The following is a 19022-nucleotide window of genomic DNA, read 5'->3' on the forward strand; positions in this document are numbered from 1 at the left end:
TGACTCATATGCTCTGGCAGCAGCCTGCATGATATTTCCTTACATTTAAGTGCTTTGTCCTTACATTTAAGTTCAAAATTGACATATTTATACCTAACACAAAACCTATGTTCCACCTCAGGAAACAACACACCAAATTTCTCTACTAAATCCTACAAAACAGTAGCACTATCAATCGGATTGGATTTAATTGTATAGCAGTAATAAACTAATATATGAATGTTGGAAAAAATAAATGGCAAGTTTACCATTTGTTTATCAAAAATGAACTCCTAATTCATGTTAGCTGGTAATCCAATGTGAGTAGCCAGAATTTCTAAAAACCAATGCCAACTTTCCTTACATTCAGATTCCATACATGCTATTGCTATAGGATATATTTGATTATTCTCATCCCTCTCAACAGCATGTATTAAATGTCTCTCAAAACATCCTTTAAGATAACAAATATCTAAACTCATAACCGGTCTGTAGCCACTGATAAATTCATTTTTTTATGCCCCAAACATAACAAACATTCTCTGAAATATGGGACTGACAGAGGTTAGAACAACTTCTATCATTACATAGGCTACAGAATCAGAATTTTCAGCATAATGGTTGCACAATAATCTCTAAGTCTGAAATATTGTTTCTTATGATCCCCAACATTTTAGAAAGTGCAAGTTTCTTGGCCCTGTACAACTTTCATCTAGAAACTCTTGATTTGAACTTTCTTTTAATTGTCTTTCGAAATTTCTTAAGTCTCCAATCAGAATCATCAGCCAGATTCTTTTTGAAGTGTTCAACTAATCATTTGGAATTTGCACTTACATTTTTATAAGACTAAGGACACCTATAAAGGGTGCCCTTTATGCTCCTGCTCTGCAATGCTTCAGTTTTCCCATAATAACTTATATATATATATATCCTACAATCATAATCTCTTTTATATAATGCAATGATTTTGTTTCTATCATTTTTTTGAAGTTTCAACTCAAACCTTTAAGGATGGAATACATCTGAATTGCCTTCCTAAACACATGTATGGTTGTGAAAAGGAGGCATATCATAATTTTATGATTAGCCATGTCTCTTTCCTCATTAAACTCATAAAATTGTTCTCTATTTTCATTATCAGATGACTGAATGACAGTTTCTAGTACTTTAGCATCAACAATATTTTCATGCTCAACAAACTTACCATTTTTCCTAACCTCAACAAAGGTTCTATACTTATCACTAATTAACTTAGTATATTGTTGATACTGTTCTAAGTTAATATTGTTATTCAACCTACTAGTTACCTCAGTAGTATCATCACCAATATCACAACCATAACTTAATGTGTTCCCATCTAAGAAATAACCAAAATCTGAGTCAAATTCAAAAGATTTCTCACTTTTAGGTGTGTATGATTCATCAGATTCTATTTTTAATTTATTTACATCATGGTCAACCTCTGGTTCAAAACTATCATTCACTTCACCTGCCCCTAAACTATCATTACTATTCCCAACTCCCTGATTAGCACTCATATTGCCATTAACTACAGTTTTATTACCATCTTACTCACCCTTATTATTATTTTCTATATCCCCATTATCATTTACCTCTCCAACATAGATATGAATGTATAGTTTATCCCTAAATATTTCAAACATTTTTATGACTGCTGTTTCACTATTTAGTGAAAACGAGTTCTCCACGCAACGGGTTGAAGAATCTAAAATAACAAACTCAAGAAGAAAACAACAAATTTTTTTGGCAAATTCAAGAGTGGAGATAGTGAAAACGAGTTCAGTCAAATTCTTTTGCCCTACGTCTGAACAGTTCTCCACGTAACATAATGGCCAACCGGACACGAATGGTGCTTTTGTCCATTCAATTATTATTTGAAGATACAACTATCATTTAAGTGAAAAAGTAAATGTTGTATAAAAATTCATTACTTTTTAGTAGAGTTTGGATATAAAATGCTTTATAAAATATTTTGGGGTGTATTGTGCAACAATTATGAAAGTTCATGGGGGTTTTCTGCATTTTAAAAAGGACAAAAGATTCTCCACGTGGATCTTTGCTTGCCGTCGGATCATACAGATTATCTCCAAAATCGCACCCAAACCTCTATTGTGTGGGTATATCCGCCCCTTGGCTTAGCAGCTTAGCTTAGCTCAGTCTACTAAACTTAAAAGTGAGTAAAACCCTCCCATCAAATACTCAGTGCAGTATTTAGTACGACGCGACCCAAAACAAAAAAACAAGATAAAATTGTTTCGAATAAGGTACGACTCTATGCATATACTCGTGTTTTTTTTTTTTCTTGTAAATGAAAATTAAATTGTTGACTTTTGATTGATTTTCTGTGTGGAAATCTTTTTGTGGGTTCTGTAGGTTGAGATGGAGACGAGCGATCTAGAACTGAAGCATTTAGGGTTTGTTAGAGCGATAGCGAGCATCGCCGTGGTGTGGCTTTCTTGCTTGTACGACTACGCCAAGCAAAATTCTGGACCCCTGAAATCAACCGTAGGAACTGTGGAGAACGCCGTTACTACCGTCGTAGGCCCTGTTTACGGAAGATTCAAGGGCCTTCCTGACGATCTCCTTGCTCGTCTAGATACAAAGGTGCTATTAGTTGGATCGATTATGTGTTGTATATTGTGTTCTCTTATTGATCATTTTGATGTTTTCCATTTCTTGCTAGTTGTGTGTGTGTAGTTGGAAGGCGGAGTTTTAATTAATTTGATAGACTGACTGGTTGATTTGAAAAGATTCTGATAAGAAACTGTTATGATTTTGGGATTTTGATTTTCAGTTGATTTGTGTTCATATATTCAAAGATGATAATTGGTTAATCAGGAGTTGGCCAAAATGAGTGGGATTTGGACGGTCTGAATATATATATATATATATATATATATATATATATATATATATGATTTTACATAATTTTTCCAATCTGAATTGGGTTATAGAGTATCCTCATTAAAGGGTTAAGATGTGAAATGTTCTGATAAAATTGTTAATTAGAGCCTGAAGCCTTGGTGATGTATTGGTGCAGGAATTGACTGATGCAAATATAATGTTTATATTTGGTGTAATGTCCTGATGCATTTTTTGTGCTCTTTATGTTACTTCCAGTTTCAAGCCTTATATGATCACTACCTAGCTCACGGTTCAAGTGTCTCTTGTGTGGACAATTTCTCGGGACTTTCTGTGCACTTCTTTCAGTTTTTTGTGTTCCATATTGCTTTAACTATTGTTTCTGATTTGATCTGTGCACTTCTTTCAGTTTTTTGTGTTCCATATTGCTTTAACTATTGTTTCTGATTTGATGTTTTGATTTTTTGCCGTTCGCCGGCAATTGCTAAATTTTGTTCATCACAGTATCATGTGATGGTGGATATTTATTTTTTTTCCAATTAGATGTGTGGTGTGCTTCATTTCTCATATTCTGTATAACAGGATGTGGATTTATTCATTACAATTGTCATTTTGATGACAAGCACAGGATTATCTTCTGTTAACCGTTATGTGGCTATTTGCTTTGTAATTTTTCCTTAATTTAAAAGTACTTAGATTTGCAGATACCTATCCATTTACAGATGCTTTTTTTTTTGGGGTGGTGTTTTATTTTTTTTCGGGGGGGGGGGGGGGGGGGGGTTGTGGAGTAGTCTCACTGTATAATGTTGCTTTGTGGTATCAGGTTGATAATGTGTCAAAGAAATTTGATGAGCATGCTCCACCGGTGGCCAAGAAGATTGTTAATAGGGCAAAGAATGTAGTCCAGAAGGGTTCACAGGTTGCCCAAGATTTGGTCCAGCAAGCTCAAGTTGGTGGTCCTCGTGCAGCCCTTCGTCATGCTGCTTCACTGTTCAAGAACATTGCTGTGAGGCTATTAGCAGTGTTATGGCATAGACTCATCAATCGCTATCCGCCCCTGCACGGTGTCGGAGGGATAGCTATCCCAACTGTTGCTGATGTGTCCAATAAGTATAACAAATTTATAGCAAAGCTGGATGGTAGGGGTTATCATATCTTCAGCTATTTCCCGTCAGTTCCTGTTGAGGATGTGGCGGAGGCATATAAACAAGTTGAGGCAGCTGCAGCAAAGAAGGATGTTGGGGTTACTTCAAGTGAAACAGACTAGAATGATGATTTTGTGCTCTCTGAAGAGGCAGTTATAGGTGTGTTGTGGAGAATTTGGTTGTAGTAATTTCTGCTGGAGCGGATAGACAGTCTTTGTAAAGTCGCTCATAATATTCCTGTCAAATATGGTATGAAGTTCTTTTTTGTGTTCCTATTCGGTTATAAAAAACCCAACTCGTGTGGTCATCTGGCTTTGTGCAAATTGTCCATGATTTATGATTGCCTATCTACGTCATTGATCTTTGAATTTTGTTGACTTAGTTCTGTGCTGTTGACATCGATCACCCTTGGAAATGGAAGGAAATATAGAACCGAGACGTGATTGTGAATGATGCTGGTTTTGGTTTCTAAAGGGGTGAGCAACGCGTCGAATTGTATCTTCGGGCCTCTAAGCGTGATGTGCTCCTTTGGGATCAATTGCTCGAATGTGAATGCAACGTAGCAGCCTCTTTTACAAGGCATTTGCCAGAATTTAAACGATCCGCTGGGCTTGGGTCTCATGCGTATCACCCAGGCTCGATTTTTATTTTAATCCATATCATATAAAGAATCCCGGAAAAAGTTGCTTCCGCGTACAAGACATCAAAATGCCCATTCCCCGGACGTCATTTGCATACATTTTGGATCAACATTCCACACCCTCAAATATTCTGATAGAAGTATTTGGATGCCAATAGACTGGATTATTGCTTATCTCTAGAACTAAAATGCTAACAGAGATTAGAATCGGTGCGTGACCATCTGAATCTCTGGAGGCAGACCGTAATGCCCGAAAGTGTGCCTTTGCAATTTACCATCTGCAGAATTCAGGCAAATGTTCGACCAAATAATTAGTAGCAACACGGCAGCACATCAGGGCATGGTTGCCTCTGGCAATGGCTTGACGAGTCCAACTTGACAGTCATCAGCAAACTTAAAAGGAAAAACAGCAAGCTTGTGAAGTAACAACATTACAATTTGAACATCCTTATTTGGAGTTAAAGCAGTTGGGAAAGTATTGACAAGTCTGAATATGGTTGACGCTACAGAAGCATCAAGAATCAACAAAGCTCTTGATCAATTTGTCTCTTTCGTACTTCCCATGATGTTTACCCTCACCCTGCAAATAGAAAAACATCAATAAATATTAGTCCTCAATCACAGAGATTCATGTCTTGCTTAAAAATTAGAAACGAAAGTTGAAACTCAATCCTGAAGCCAAAACATAACTGTCCAAACACGAATTTTTTGTGGACATTCCAAATATGTGGATCGTTTGGATGTCTGGTTTGCTCCAGCTACGTATCTTTTCTTTTTTCAACTAAAAAACTTTGTGTGTGTTTGGATAGCCAAATAATGGCTAGAAATTATTTGTTTACATCACAAATATAATTTCCAACACACCTTTTTATCTTTTCAATTACCTTTTTATCTCACATATATCACATCACAAAAAGTGTTACAGTAATTATTTAAAATAATATTTCAAATAAGCTATTTAGTGTTAAACGAGAATTAGCATAAAATCACTCCTAGCAAACCAAAATCCAAAACTGGCCATTCTCCAGCCTTGCACTCCAACATTCCCCGACACTTCTTTCTATTTCTCTCTTTTTTCTTGTTCACTTACTTGTTTAAGACTACTTTGGCTGTAAAGCAAGTGGAATGTGGTTTGCAAAATAAAAGGTAATATACACCAAGACAGAAATCAGTCGCAAGTTACAGGGCTAAACAAAAACATGACAAAAAACCTGTGACTTAGTGACCGCCCTCGCTTATAAACATTTGACAACCTTCTAGAGGAAGCATCTTTATGCATGCAGAGCAAGGAGATAAAAGGCGAACAGGATTCCAGACAGCACAAGATTACGCCGGAAAGAGTACAAGATGCATATCCCTGTAAAGAGAAAGGCCAGCAGGCAGCATAGAACTATGTTTTCTAGAAGAAGAGAGTAAAGTGTTTAGAGCTAGCACTTATAACACACTTCCAAATGAAGTCAAAAAAAAAAAAATTGCAGATCTAAGGTAAGATAGTTTGTTAATGATCTAAGAGGCTCAACTAATTCTCAGCTGGTTCGTCAGAAATCCTTGAGACAAATTTGAGAGCAAAGCACGAAGTAATTCACAAACAATTGTTTAATGTGCAACACACTATGCATAGCAAATGTTTACCTCTATCAACACAGCATTACATGATATTAAGCGAAACTTTAAAGAAATTGAACGGATCAAAAAGCTATATACTGACAGATAAAAATTCAAGCAAGCCCCCCAAAGAGGGGCAAGATGCCCCCACCGTGGCGAATGCGGACAAACAACAAGAGATTACTAGAATTGACATGGCAAACTATACACACGCATTGAATTGCACAAGTGGAAACTCTGAACATACTATTTCTGGGTGGAGGTAGGATCAGCATTGTAGGCACCCTGGAGGAGGTCATCATAAGGATCACGGCGGCCAGGAACTTGGCTGATCTGAGCATCCCAGAAAATCTGGGAATTGTGGCGTTCGAAGGTCCAAAACCCATAAGGACGAAGAGGGAGGCTCCACATTTCCTTGGTCTTGTTGCACCTGTCTTTCAAATGGTACAAGTGCTCCCTGAAGTTCCTATCCCTTTCCTTTGGATCCTCCATCATCCTCAGCACTAAGTTCTCAGCAAATTCCATTATAAACTTCATCTTTTCCCCTTTTTCTCCTTTCCTTTTCTGCTAAATTTCACCCTAACACACACACACAAAACGAGAGTGGAAATTAAACTCAAAAAAAAAAAAGAATTATGTTCATATTTGTTGATTCAAATCATAACGCTAACTGAGCCTTGTAGGCTCAAACCAGGAGCAGGATTCAATTCGATTAGCATGGAATCAAGTTTGATATACATAATCAGAATCGAATCGAAACCCTAGGCGTCACAATGGAGCTTCGGTATTCGAGAAATGATTAAACTGTGATGCGAATGTTAAATGAAGGAAATGGATAAAAGTGAAAAAAAAAAAAAGAAAAGAAAGGGGAGATTAGATTTACCTGAAGGTCGAGAGCTGATGCTGAGCGAGCGAGCGCGTTGTGAACGACGAAGCTCTGAGCTGATCATCGGCTTAGCTAATAATGTTCAGAATTACTGGGCCTCTCCTGGGCTTTTTTCATTTTAAATTCAGGCCATACTCCCGCCCAAGTGTTTCAAACAAAGTTCAGATTCGTACATACGTACCAGTGAATTGGGTCAAGACTTGGGCCTGTTGATAAAAAGTTGGGCTTCCGCCACGCCAGTGAGGAGGGTAGTTCGGGTGAGGTTGTCATAAATCATAATGTCATGGCGGCCGGCCTTTCTGCTTCCATTTTTAATGTCATTATTGTCCTTGGAAGGACTAAATAATAATAATAATAATAATGTTGAGAAGCAGAGGAGCTAAGTTGGGAAATTATGCATACTACTCGTTAATCTAAATGTCGAGAAAAAGAGGTAAGGTAAGTTGAGAAATTATGTACAGCGGCTAATCTAATCTAATCTAATGCAAAAATACAAAGGGTGAGGAAACAACGCACTTTTTACAGGTATCGTGAATTATTATTGGACTCTAATGCCAAGAATAAAAAATGCTTTCACAAATTCAAAACTCAAAGGTTGAAGCTTCAGAGGAGAGTGCATTGCTTGGCTGCTTGCTTGCTAGCTAATAGAGAGAGGGGTGTTTGATTTGATATACATATACATATACATATATATATATTCCACACACTTTCCTTTTTCCATTGTGTGTGTGTGTGTGTGTGTGTGCGTGGGAATGAGAATATATATATAGATGGCAGTCAGTATCATTTTTCGTTGTGGGGTGAGAACATATTTTGTACGTATAGTTTTGTATGTATGTTGAGGAAGGGGGGCTTCAATCCTTATCCTGGGCCCAGTTAGGCTTTTAGCTGAGAGAAAATTGGCTCCCATTGCTTAATGCTTAGGGGGTTTACGGTGGTGGACAAGAGGAATCAATTCAAAACTGTTTTTTTCTTCTTCTTTGGCAGGAAAAGTGAAAAAGAGCTTTTTGTTGTTGTTGTAGTCTTTTTATTTTATGCATTCATTCTGTTGCAGTGCATGTGCATGACATAATCATGGCATAATGTACTATGAGGGGAAACTGGTCTGTGTGCTGAAACCCCATTTATTTTATTTCTACTCAAGAAACAAATTGTGCATCATACTGTAATATATATGGCTTATATCATTCATATTCATACTACTCAGTACTCCCAATTCCGACGATCATCCAGCATGCGAAAGAACGAGCTAATGATGCCCACCTAAACCTAATCTTTCTTCGTCTTCTTTTTTCTTTCTTTAAAAAAAAAAAAAAAAAATTCTTTTTGGTGAGAAGTCAGCGGCTATTAAAATAGTGGTAGTATACAAGAAGCTCTTTCATTTTGGGAATGAATGAGACGAGACACTACTCTTGTACTTGCTGCTGCTGCTGCTCTAGTACTAGTACCAAATATCTTACGTTACGTACCCAAATAAATATTCGATGATCTTCTGGTTTCCACCCACCACAATAAATAAATAATAAATAATAAAAAGAAGAACAGCGCTGATTTAATTAATTACCTCATAAGTATCGCCAGTAAAAAAAAAGAAAAAAGAAAAAAGGTAAATGGGTTTGGAGCTGTTAAGAAGAATATGTATGCTGCTGCCCTTGCCCAATAGGTGGAAGAGGCCATTATATTATATTTACAGGGAGGAAGCCATAAAAGGTCGGATGGTTGCGGTGGGATTCTCAGTCTTTGCTTATCGATTTTCGGAACCAAACAAAGTGATACGGTCCCTTTTCAGTTACAGAAAAAGCAGGTAATACCCCCGGTTAGCCGGTATGAAGGATAGGGATTGTGATGGCGAAATCTCATGGGTTCTGTTCTTGTATTTGAGACGAGCGTTGGCTGGCATTTAAGCAGCCTCTGTCAGATGGCTTCGCTTAGAGAAGAAGTTAGACTGGTGATGCTCCCAAAAATTGCCCAGTTTTACAGCTCAAACGCAGGATATGACAAAAACGCACCCACTATTCCATTCTATTCTATTGAAAAAAAAAACACACACAGAGACATATTTCAGCCTTCTTCAATTACGGCGGCCATCATAATAGTAGTATTAATTTTCATCTCTCTGCTGCTAGTAGAATTAGATGATCGGCAGCAGTACGATAATTACATTAAAGTTGGTGTCAAATTAGTAGGCTCTTAATGGCCTCCGCATCAACTTCAGCCCTCATCACACTACTCAATTTATGTTCTTGAAGGTGATTTTAAAGTTTTCGAAAATTGATCCAATTCATGGATGATTCAATTGCTTGCTTCCGCAGCTGGGGGCATGCCACATCCCATTCAAGAATCGAAACATTTCCATTTCGCATTATTATTATTGTCTGTCTCCCCCATGTTTAGTTATTAGTGTTGATCCTAACCACATTAGTTGCATCTCCAACCAACCAACAAGTACGGCTTTAAATGGGCAAGCCTGCGAACCACTTCTTACTCTGCCCCTCTGCTTTCTTTGCCTATTTGGGATACCGAATATCAATCATAATGATGATAATTTAAAGAAGAATAAGTAGTGCATTGCTGGCACCCATCAATAATCAGGTTTCTCTTCTTTTTTATAATAGGACGAGACGAGGAGGAGGGGCTTGCTTACTTGCATTTTCAATGCATTGCTTTTGCTGATGGGTTACTTATGGAGCGAGCATAAAGCTCCCCAGACGCCCAAAACCACATTCTTCTCCACTTGCAGATATCCCGCACAATTCCTTTTACCTTTTCTTTTTAATCTATTACACAATTCCTCTCTTTTTTTTCCTTTTTTTGCTTTTCCCCTCCTCTCCTCGGTCCTTCTTGGTCAATCCCTCCCAGTCCCAGCTTCGGTCTTGACCAAAATTATTGGCCCAAAGTGCGAAAAAAGAACTGACCACCAAAATATAGTAGTGATTGCGATTCTTGCTTTTCTTGGTCGGAATACACGCACACAGTAGTGGTTTCAATGACGCACAAATACAACTGAACTGACCACCTAGGATTCCCCTTTTTCTTTTTTCCCACTCTTCTCTAGTGTAATCTGGAGCCTGCAATAACATTCATTACTGTTAACATTCTACACAATTAACATTCATTATTCATTTGCCGATCGATCTGGGGGGGATATCTATATAGATTCTATAGTATACAAATCCCACCGGCTAACTTGTGCCATTGCCTCAAAACTGACAATCAATCAATTGTAAAAGTGAAGTTACTGATTACGAGCTGTCAAAGTCGAGAACTTTGAACTTCACTTTCTCTCGCGTTCAAGTTTTGGGTGGAACTTTTTCTTTCTCCAGACTCGGAGGACTAGTAGTAGTAGCAGTAGTAGTCTTTAGTCTTTAAGTCTTTACCCTAATTAATACTCTATATATATTTTCCTTCACTTTTAGAGGAAAAACTAAAATTCATTCCAACAAGTTATTGTGCTAAAGATCTATGACCCACATTTCATGTGACACTACTGTCGAAGATTGGAGAAAGGGATAAAAGCCCAGCAAAACGAACAAACTCGAGATCATTTGGTCAGGAAAAGTTGGGGACATCAAGATTCAACCTTAGAACCACAAAAGCATCAATCATGTTACAAGCAATTTAACGGGTTGCAATTTAACGGGATTAATTATGGTTAAAATCTTTAAACTAAACTCAAGATATCCATTCATCCACTGTACTTACCACCTTCCCCTCCCCACCCAAAAAAAAAAAAAAAACCAGAGAGAGAAAGAGAGAGCCGTCCATTTGAAACCAGACTCCGAACTTCGTTTACTCTATACACCCCAAAAAAAAAACAAAACAAAAAAACATTGCTGCGGAGTTCAAAGTTCTTTCCACCCAAAAAATTGCCTATCTGTCCTCAATTTTCTTGCTCTGTAAAACATTTCCGTCAACCCCACCCTCATTTTTTCAGACTCACGTGCCGTTACCGTCACCTTCACAGTCGTCCTCCACTCACACCGTCGACTCATCTCCTAACTCTCCGCCATCACCACATCATCATCATTATCATAAACCTGGTTGCCACCTCCGTTGACCACCCCGTCACCGTTATCATTTCCGTTTCCATTGCCGTTCCCTTCATTTTCTCCGTCCTCATCCAGCCACCTCTCGACCGGTGCACACTCCGCCTTGTGCCGCATCTTCCAATCAAGCGCTTGACAAGCGCGCGAGCAATAGTTGACAGCTCCGCAAACAGAGCACCTCCGGAACTCGTGCCTTCGAGTCTCGGGTCTTCCGCAACCCGAATGCGAGCACAGTCTTAGACCCGGACCCGGACTCCCGCCCCGAGCTGCAAACCACTCCGTCAAGAACCGGCTGGCCGGATGAGCCTCCGGAGCCGGAACATTACATCCGAAATCGCTCAAGAGCGGACACCCTCCTGAGCCGGGGGAGTGGCGGTGGTGCGACAGGGGATTCCAGGTAAGCCAATTGCTGGAGGTTAATGCGGAGGCGGAGGGGGAGGTGGAGAGGACGGCGGCGAGCTCACGCGCGTTGGCTTGGACAAGAAACCGGCGGCCCTCGGAAACGTTTTGCTTGACGCCGTAGCCGTCCTGGAGGCAGTGACCGAGCTCCCGGAGAGCATCAATGTGGCCGAGGAAGGCAGCGCGGGCGCAGAGAGCAACGCCGGCTCGGAGATCCTTATCGGTCTTGGAGCCGCCGCTGCCGTTGAACTGAATGACGGAGAGGGAGTAAAGAGCGGGCGCGTGGGAGCTAATGGCAGCCTTGGCCATCAGCGAGGCTCCGCTCCCGCGGTTTTGCAAACAATAGAACCGAATCTGTATCATCAAAAATATATGAGACTCCATTTATTATTATTCATAAAATATCTGTTTTTTTTTTTTTGGTTTTTTTTGGGGGGGGGGGGGGGTGGGGAAGGAGGACATTAAGGTTTATAATTTGGTATGGGCGGTGTTGATTAATTCAGTAATTGGTCTGGTGGATAAGGAGGGAGGGACAGGGGACTGACCATGCCGAGAGTATAGCAAGCTTCGACGTTTCCGGAATCGGCACAGAGTTTGAGGAAGCGGTGGGCGGAGTCGGACCAGTTATTAGCTTTGACCGCTAACATTTTCTGGGAGGCCTTGGATAATACCATTGAATGAAGCCCTAATCCATTCAGTCTCTTGCATCTGTTTTTGTATTATATGGCTATTAGAAATTAGGAAACATGAGGAATTAGAAGGAAAGGGAAGGGGACACGTACGTGATCAAAGCGTTGATAAAATCAGAAGGGCAGGTAGCGGTGGAGCTGAGTTTGCAGAGAATAGAAACAAGTAGATCATCCGGTAAAGCATCAAAAAAGTCGCAATCTCCTCCACCATTCAACACCGCTACCCTTCCTCCTCCTCGTTCTTGTTGTCGTCCGGTAAAGCACCACGACAACGAGGAGGAGGAGGACGACGACGAAGACAACTTGATCTTCTTTCGACCATTGGTGGTTCCTTCTCCACCGTCTCTTCTCCTCTTGACCGCCGCTTTGGCCATGCTGCTGCTGCTGCTAGTATTAGTATTTGTATTAGTATTATTATTAGTATGGTGATTCACAACAACAACTCTGGGATAACAAAGCCCCCTTCTCGTTCTCATCCCTTTGGCTAAAAGCTAGGATTGGTATTAGTATGCGAGGGTGTGTGAGAGAGAGAGAGAGAGAGAGACTGACTGTGTCTGTCTCTGTATTTCTTCCCCAAGGGAGAGTCTTTATTATATCTATCTAAAGAGATAGTAAAAGAGAGGTGAGGCCTTCATATATAGATATAGATGTAGATATAGATAGGCGACCCCAAATTCCCAAATGAAGATGACCAGAGATTATTTATATGAAACAAAGAAAAGATAAAAGAAAAGCTAAGAGGAAAGGAAATATGGCAAAGAAGGCAGGGGCCGCGCTGCAGCTACTGAGACCCGCACAGCCCAACTTTAAATAAGTAAATAACTACTCACTCAGCTATCATAATAATACGCAACCTCTTACCTCTACCCCTACATAAATCAATGAAATACTACTACGCCTACTAGTATGTGTGTATATATATATACTACTGTATACTACTATTCGCTTCTCTGTTTTTTTTTCTTCTTCTATTTCTATTTCTATTTACTTATTGACCAAAACGTCCTTTACCTCCTCCACCCTTCCTCTTCCTCCCTGCAGATTATTGGAGTATTATATTTGCTTTGGTTGAACAACACAGCTTGGTCAAACACCGCTGACCAGATCCGCACGCTCGTCGTCCTCCACCCCGACCGACCCTTCCTTTGCTTTTTCTTCCATCTCCATCCGCCTTTGCCTTTTTCCCGCCATCCTACTACTCTGCTCTGATCTACGTCCAACGTAATGTTTTACCTTTATACACACTCCAATAGAATTAGCGAATTACTCTGCCATTACTATAAGGGAGGCCATGATTAATGGCTGATAATGGAAAGAAAGTCAAGAAAGAATTGCAGTACTAGTTTTGTACCATCGAAAGAGGTTCCAATTAATAAATAATCTTGTCATACAAATTGGCAAGAAAGCAGTTCCGCCGGAAATTTTAATCCCTAGAAATTGCAGGTGGAGAAGAGAGCGGGTCTGGTTGTGGCATTTATACCTTAGCTGGTTCAGGTTGTTGCAGTTTCGTTTCTGTTTTTCAGCTTTTGATTCTTCTTCTTATCTGTCTAAAAAATGCACTCTGCCGGGTTTGATTTGAAAAGCAGTTACTAATTATTATTATTATTTTTTTTTAAAAAAAAGAAGAAGCAGTTACTGATACTCCATATTTATTGTTGTGAGTTGTGACTACCAAGCAACAAATTTCAGTTAAGTTTTAGAGGAGGAATTTCGGTACAATTGTCAAAGCGTCATATCAAACGCTAAAATTTCGACAAATGATGAGATGCTTTGACTGCTACAAAAGATTTTGCCAATTTGGCAGAACGACACTACTCCGTTCTCACCTCCCCCTTGCTTTTCTCTCCGAATTTTAGAGTTACGAGTCATTTGAATTGTTATTTTATAAAATAAAACATACTATAACAATTTAATATATATATATATAATAAAAAAGTATTTAATAAATATGTTTATAAAAAAATTTAAAAAAAAATGACAATTCAAACCAAGCCTAATAATAGTAGTGGTATATATTTCTCAATTAATTAGAGCGCACGGGATTCTAGTTAAGCTTATGTGATTTCCACAATATTAAAGATGAACAAATTTCTTCTTCGCTTTTTTTTAAAAAAAAAAAAAGATGCAAAAAATTCATTAATTTTGACCCTCGCTGAAAAAAGATAAAAAGATTAATTATTTTGACATGTAAAAAGGCATTATAGTCATTTAGTTTTTTTTTGTTTTTGTTTTTTATAGCGGGTGACGGCACGCTCGTTGGTGAGAGTGAGGGAAAGAGACGAATTTAAGTAATGGGAGTATTTATACTTCTAACAAATTCAGGTGGCGAATTCTCGTCGACCGATCCCCTGAAGGTCAAACGGGTGATTCAGCAGGAACAGAGGATCAGTTACTTGAGTTTGTTTTGACGTGCCTTTTTTTTTTTTTTTTTCCCCCGAGTTCCAGTTTGCGTTTGTTTTTGTTCACTTGCCGTAAGCTGCTCTCATATTTTTTGCTTTTACCCTAACTAATTGGAATCACAGTTCGTGATTCTTCGTCTTCCCCTTTTCTTTTTTTTTTTTTGTAACCTTCTTTCTACTATCTGGATCACTTTTCCTTTTTACACAGCTTTCTCCCCTTCCCACTGTTGTTTTCCCTTTTTTCTTTTTTTTTTTTCTCTCCTTTCTACTACTAGCCACAATTTATGGGTCCTATCCGGTTTCTGTTTCCTGCAATAACTAAAAGAAGTAAAATTTGGCGCTTTGAATGGAGATAAACAGATGAGTACATTTTTTTTTTTTTTTCCCAACGATAACATTGTATTAAGTATCAAAGATATCAAGTCAGAGCAACTGCTCCTGTACATCTGCTCGAGCTAACTCCAGCAGCCATGCTGGGAAGCTTTGCTTCCATTCAGCTGAATCAAACAAATTTATAGCAAATTTTGCTAAATTGTGACTTACAGAGTTGTTACCCCTTTTAGTGTGGGAGAAACAACATTTGTCAAAATCTTGTATCAAACTCCAGATATCCGTCTGGATGGTGGCTATACTTACTCCCTCCTCCCTAGCTTTGATTTTGTCCACTACCAGCTTGCAATCCGATTCTAACTCTACCTTCCTCCATCCCATCTGCTTAGCAATTACCATTGCTTCTCTTAGAGCCAAAGCTTCCTCCACCTGAGCCTCTGCACAGCCTTCAGTTGGCCTCGCCCATGCTCCTACCAGTTCCCCTGATCCATTCCTTGCCACTATACCCCACCCTGCTTTGTTATGTTTTTGATCTAAGGCTGCATCAGTGTTGATTTTGATCCAGTCCTCTTGAGGTCGTTCCCATCCCCTATCCCTCTCCTTCTCTCCACTTGCCATAGTCTCATATCTTGACCCCCTCCCTTGTGCCAGGTGATGCTCATTCCAGTCCATCAGTGCTCTGTTGACCACCACAATAGGCTCATAACTCCTATTGTTGAACTGCCTATCATTCCTAGCTTTCCATATCTGCCACAAGAGGTTTACCGTGAGGATTATGTGCTCCCTCCCCTCTTCCCGAACCACAGCTCCTCTAAGTTCTTCCCACCAATGCCAAAAACTATTCCTAAACACTTCCAGCCCATCCCACTTTAATGGTGCCACCTCCCAGATTGCTGTAGCATTACTACACAGAAAAAACAAGTGCTCTAATGTCTCAGAACTATTTCCACAGCACTTGCACATATGGTCCCCCTTGCCACACTTCCCCTTCACTACTGTGTTAGTTGGCAGGATTCCTTGTAAGCATTTCCAGATGAAGTGTTTAAGCTTGTTTGGCATATTCAATCCCCACAGGAAGCTCCAACTTTGAGATTTAATCCTCCTGCTAATGCTTGGCTCTGGAGCACCTCTAGTCTGACACTGTCCTTTCTTCATTTCCTTTATCAGCTTATAGCCAGTTTTAACAGTATACACCCCTGAGTTGGATTTCGCCCAATAGATCCTATCTTTGACCCTTCCCAAACTCAGTGGGATCTTTAATATCTGCCATCTGTCTTCCTCCTCAAATTCCCGCATCACCACCTCCCTGTTCCATTTTCCATCCTTGATCAGCTCACTCACCTTTTGAAACTTTTTGTCATCTTTTTCCTGGGACCTTACTTTCCCATTTTCTACCCCTGGCAGCCATCTGTCTTCCCAAATATGAATTGATTTACCATCCCCCACCCTCCACCTTAATCCTTCGGCTAGTATTCCTTTTGCACTTAACAGACTCTTCCAGCACCATGAATCTGAACCTCTTTGTTGTACCTCCCATATGGACTTCCCAGCGAAGTACTTGGCTTTCATTACTCTACTCATCAGCAAGTTTGGTTGCATCAGGATTCTCCACAATTGCTTCCCCAATAGCGCTAAGTTAAAATCCTGTAGATCCCTAAATCCCAAACCACCTTCAGCCTTAATATCAGTCATTCTCTCCCATTTAATCCAGTGAAGTTTCCTTTCATTCTCCTTCTGCCCCCACCAAAACTTTGCCATCTCTGAACACACATTCTTACACAATGTCCTTGGCAGCCTACAGCAAGACATAACATATGCTGGAAGAGCTAGAATCACTGATTTCAAAAGGATCTCCTTTCCTGCCTGGCTCAGGAGTTTTTCCTTCCAACCACCAAGTTTTTTAACTGTTTTCTGCCTAAGAAAATCAAAAACCTGTCTCTTTGATCTTCCTATGACCATAGGAAGTCCTAAATATTTGCTTTGATTAACCTCTTTCATACCTTCCAGCTCCTTAAGCACTTCTACCCTTTTCCTTCCTTTGACATTTTTACTGAAAAAGATAGAGGACTTATCCTTGTTTATCAACTGGCCTGAAGCTCTTCCATAGTCTTCCAAAACCTTCATCAGCTGCACTGCCTCCCCCCCCTTCGCTCTGCAGAAGATTAGCGAATCATCTGCAAAAAAGAGGTGCGACAAACTAGGAGCTTCTTTAGCAATCTTCATTCCATGCATACTGCCCTGCCTATTAGCTCTCCTAAGTAGAGCAGAAAAACCTTCTGCACAAACCAGAAACAAATAGGGGGATAAAGGGTCCCCTTGTCTTAAGCCTCTAGTAGGCTTAATGTACCCCCTTTTCTCCCCATTAATATTGATAGCATAAGTAACACTAGTAATACACCCTAGAATCCACTGGATCCAAATTGGACAGAACCCCATCTTTTGCATCATTTTTGCCACAAACACCCATTCTACCCTATCATAAGCCTTAGACATATCAAGCTTAATAGCCATATAACCATCATTTCCAGTTCTTTTATTATTTAGGAAGTGAATGCTCTCATGTGCAATTAACACATTGTCCAAAATCTGCCTACCAGGCACAAAAGCAGACTGAGATGAACTAATACAACAGTCCAACACAGTTTTAAATCTGTTGACTAAGACCTTGGAAATGATCTTGTAAATGACATTACACAGACTTATAGGTCTAAACTCTGTGATCAGGTTTGGGGATTCAGTTTTAGGAATTAGACTGATCAGGGTCTCATTTATGGACTTCAACATATGACCAGAGTGAAAAAAACTTTGAACAGCACTGATAACATCACTTTTAATAACATGCCAAAACTTTTGAAAAAAGATAGGGGACATACCATCTGGTCCAGGAGACTTGTTTGGATGCATGGAATTGACTGCCTGACTGATTTCTTCATCTGAAACTGGCCTTGTCAACTTTCTGTTCATTTCAGCAGTAATAGTCTGTGGAATTTCCTCCAAAATGGGATTGAAATCTGTTGGTTTATCTGTCGTGAACAGATGCTGAAAATAATCTACAATTTCCTCCCTAATCTCCTCCTCATTCTTGCACCACTCCCCACTTCTTCTTTTAAGTCCATTAATCCTATTCTGTTTCCTCCTACTCATCACACTGGCATGGAAGAAGCTAGTGTTTTTGTCCCCCTCCTGAAGCCACTTAATCCTAGCCTTTTGACTCCAAAAGACCTCCTCCCTTCTATAAGCCTCTACTAACTTCCTTTTTAATCCAGTAATTTTTGCTCTACCCTCTCCTCCTTGACTCCCCTTTACCTCCTGAATTTCCTTCTTAATCTGCTCTATCTGTTTTTTTGAATTCAAATTAAGCTTTTTGCTCCAGTTCAACAGGTTCATTCGAACTTGCCTAATTTTCCTTTGCACTTTGTATAATCTTGACCCCTGCTGATCCATCTCCCAAGCTTCCTGAACCACCTCCCCAACCCCCTCCTGCATGATCCATCTCCTATCAAAAGTGAATCTCCTCTTCCTTGGCGTTTCCACAGGGGTCAGATCCAAAACTAAGGCACAATGGTCCGAAGCTTCTGTTTCCACATGAGTAACTCTAGCCTTTCCAAAATTTCCACACCACTGCCTTGTCCCTAACACCCTATCAATTCTTTCCTTAATCTCTCCTTCCTTATTCCAGTTGTTACACCATGTCCAAGGTACTCCCACAAAACCTAAATCTATTAAAGCAGTTCTATTAATGAAGCCATTGAAGCTCTCAAAACTGCTAGCAGGCCTAATTCTACCCCCCCATTTTTCCCCATTAGAAGTAATATCATTCAGATCTCCCATAAGGGCCCAACAGTCACCCCAAACCTGTGTCCTTCTCTCTAATACCCTCCACTGCTGCTCCCTAATCTTATCATCCGTACTGGCATACACACAAACACACCACCAATCTCTGCCACCTCTATGATCCCCTATTAATAATTCTATGGTAAAACTAGTGAATAAAATGCTTTTCACCTGTATATCCTTCTTC

The 19022-nt window shown here is 39.8% G+C and overlaps 2 protein-coding genes and 1 long non-coding RNA gene across 3 annotated transcripts; 1 reads left to right on the top strand and 2 right to left on the bottom strand.

Moving 5' to 3' along the window:
• The first annotated feature begins 2124 nt into the window (after positions 1–2124).
• LOC113716927 (REF/SRPP-like protein At1g67360) lies at positions 2125–4314 on the top strand. The gene is made up of 3 exons (XM_027241487.2): positions 2125–2264; positions 2374–2604; positions 3686–4314. Exons 2-3 carry the CDS (start codon positions 2380–2382, stop codon positions 4127–4129), a joined length of 669 nt encoding a protein of 222 aa, XP_027097288.2. The 5' UTR covers positions 2125–2264; positions 2374–2379; the 3' UTR covers positions 4130–4314.
• A 396-nt stretch (positions 4315–4710) lies between these two features.
• On the bottom strand, positions 4711–7272 carry LOC113716928 (uncharacterized). Its single transcript, XR_003454257.2, has 3 exons — positions 7136–7272; positions 6500–6831; positions 4711–5227 (listed from the first exon to the last, which is right to left on the bottom strand). It is a non-coding gene; the product is annotated as an uncharacterized lncRNA (long non-coding RNA).
• A 3608-nt stretch (positions 7273–10880) lies between these two features.
• Positions 10881–12896, bottom strand: LOC140021124 (F-box protein At1g67340-like). The gene is made up of 3 exons (XM_072071884.1): positions 12366–12896; positions 12129–12291; positions 10881–11937 (listed from the first exon to the last, which is right to left on the bottom strand). Exons 1-3 carry the CDS (start codon positions 12746–12748, stop codon positions 11134–11136), a joined length of 1350 nt encoding a protein of 449 aa, XP_071927985.1. The 5' UTR covers positions 12749–12896; the 3' UTR covers positions 10881–11133.
• Positions 12897–19022: the final 6126 nt, after the last annotated feature.

The sequence above is a fragment of the Coffea arabica genome, chromosome 11e (genome assembly GCF_036785885.1).
Source record: "Coffea arabica cultivar ET-39 chromosome 11e, Coffea Arabica ET-39 HiFi, whole genome shotgun sequence".
Taxonomy (NCBI): Eukaryota; Viridiplantae; Streptophyta; class Magnoliopsida; order Gentianales; family Rubiaceae; genus Coffea; species Coffea arabica.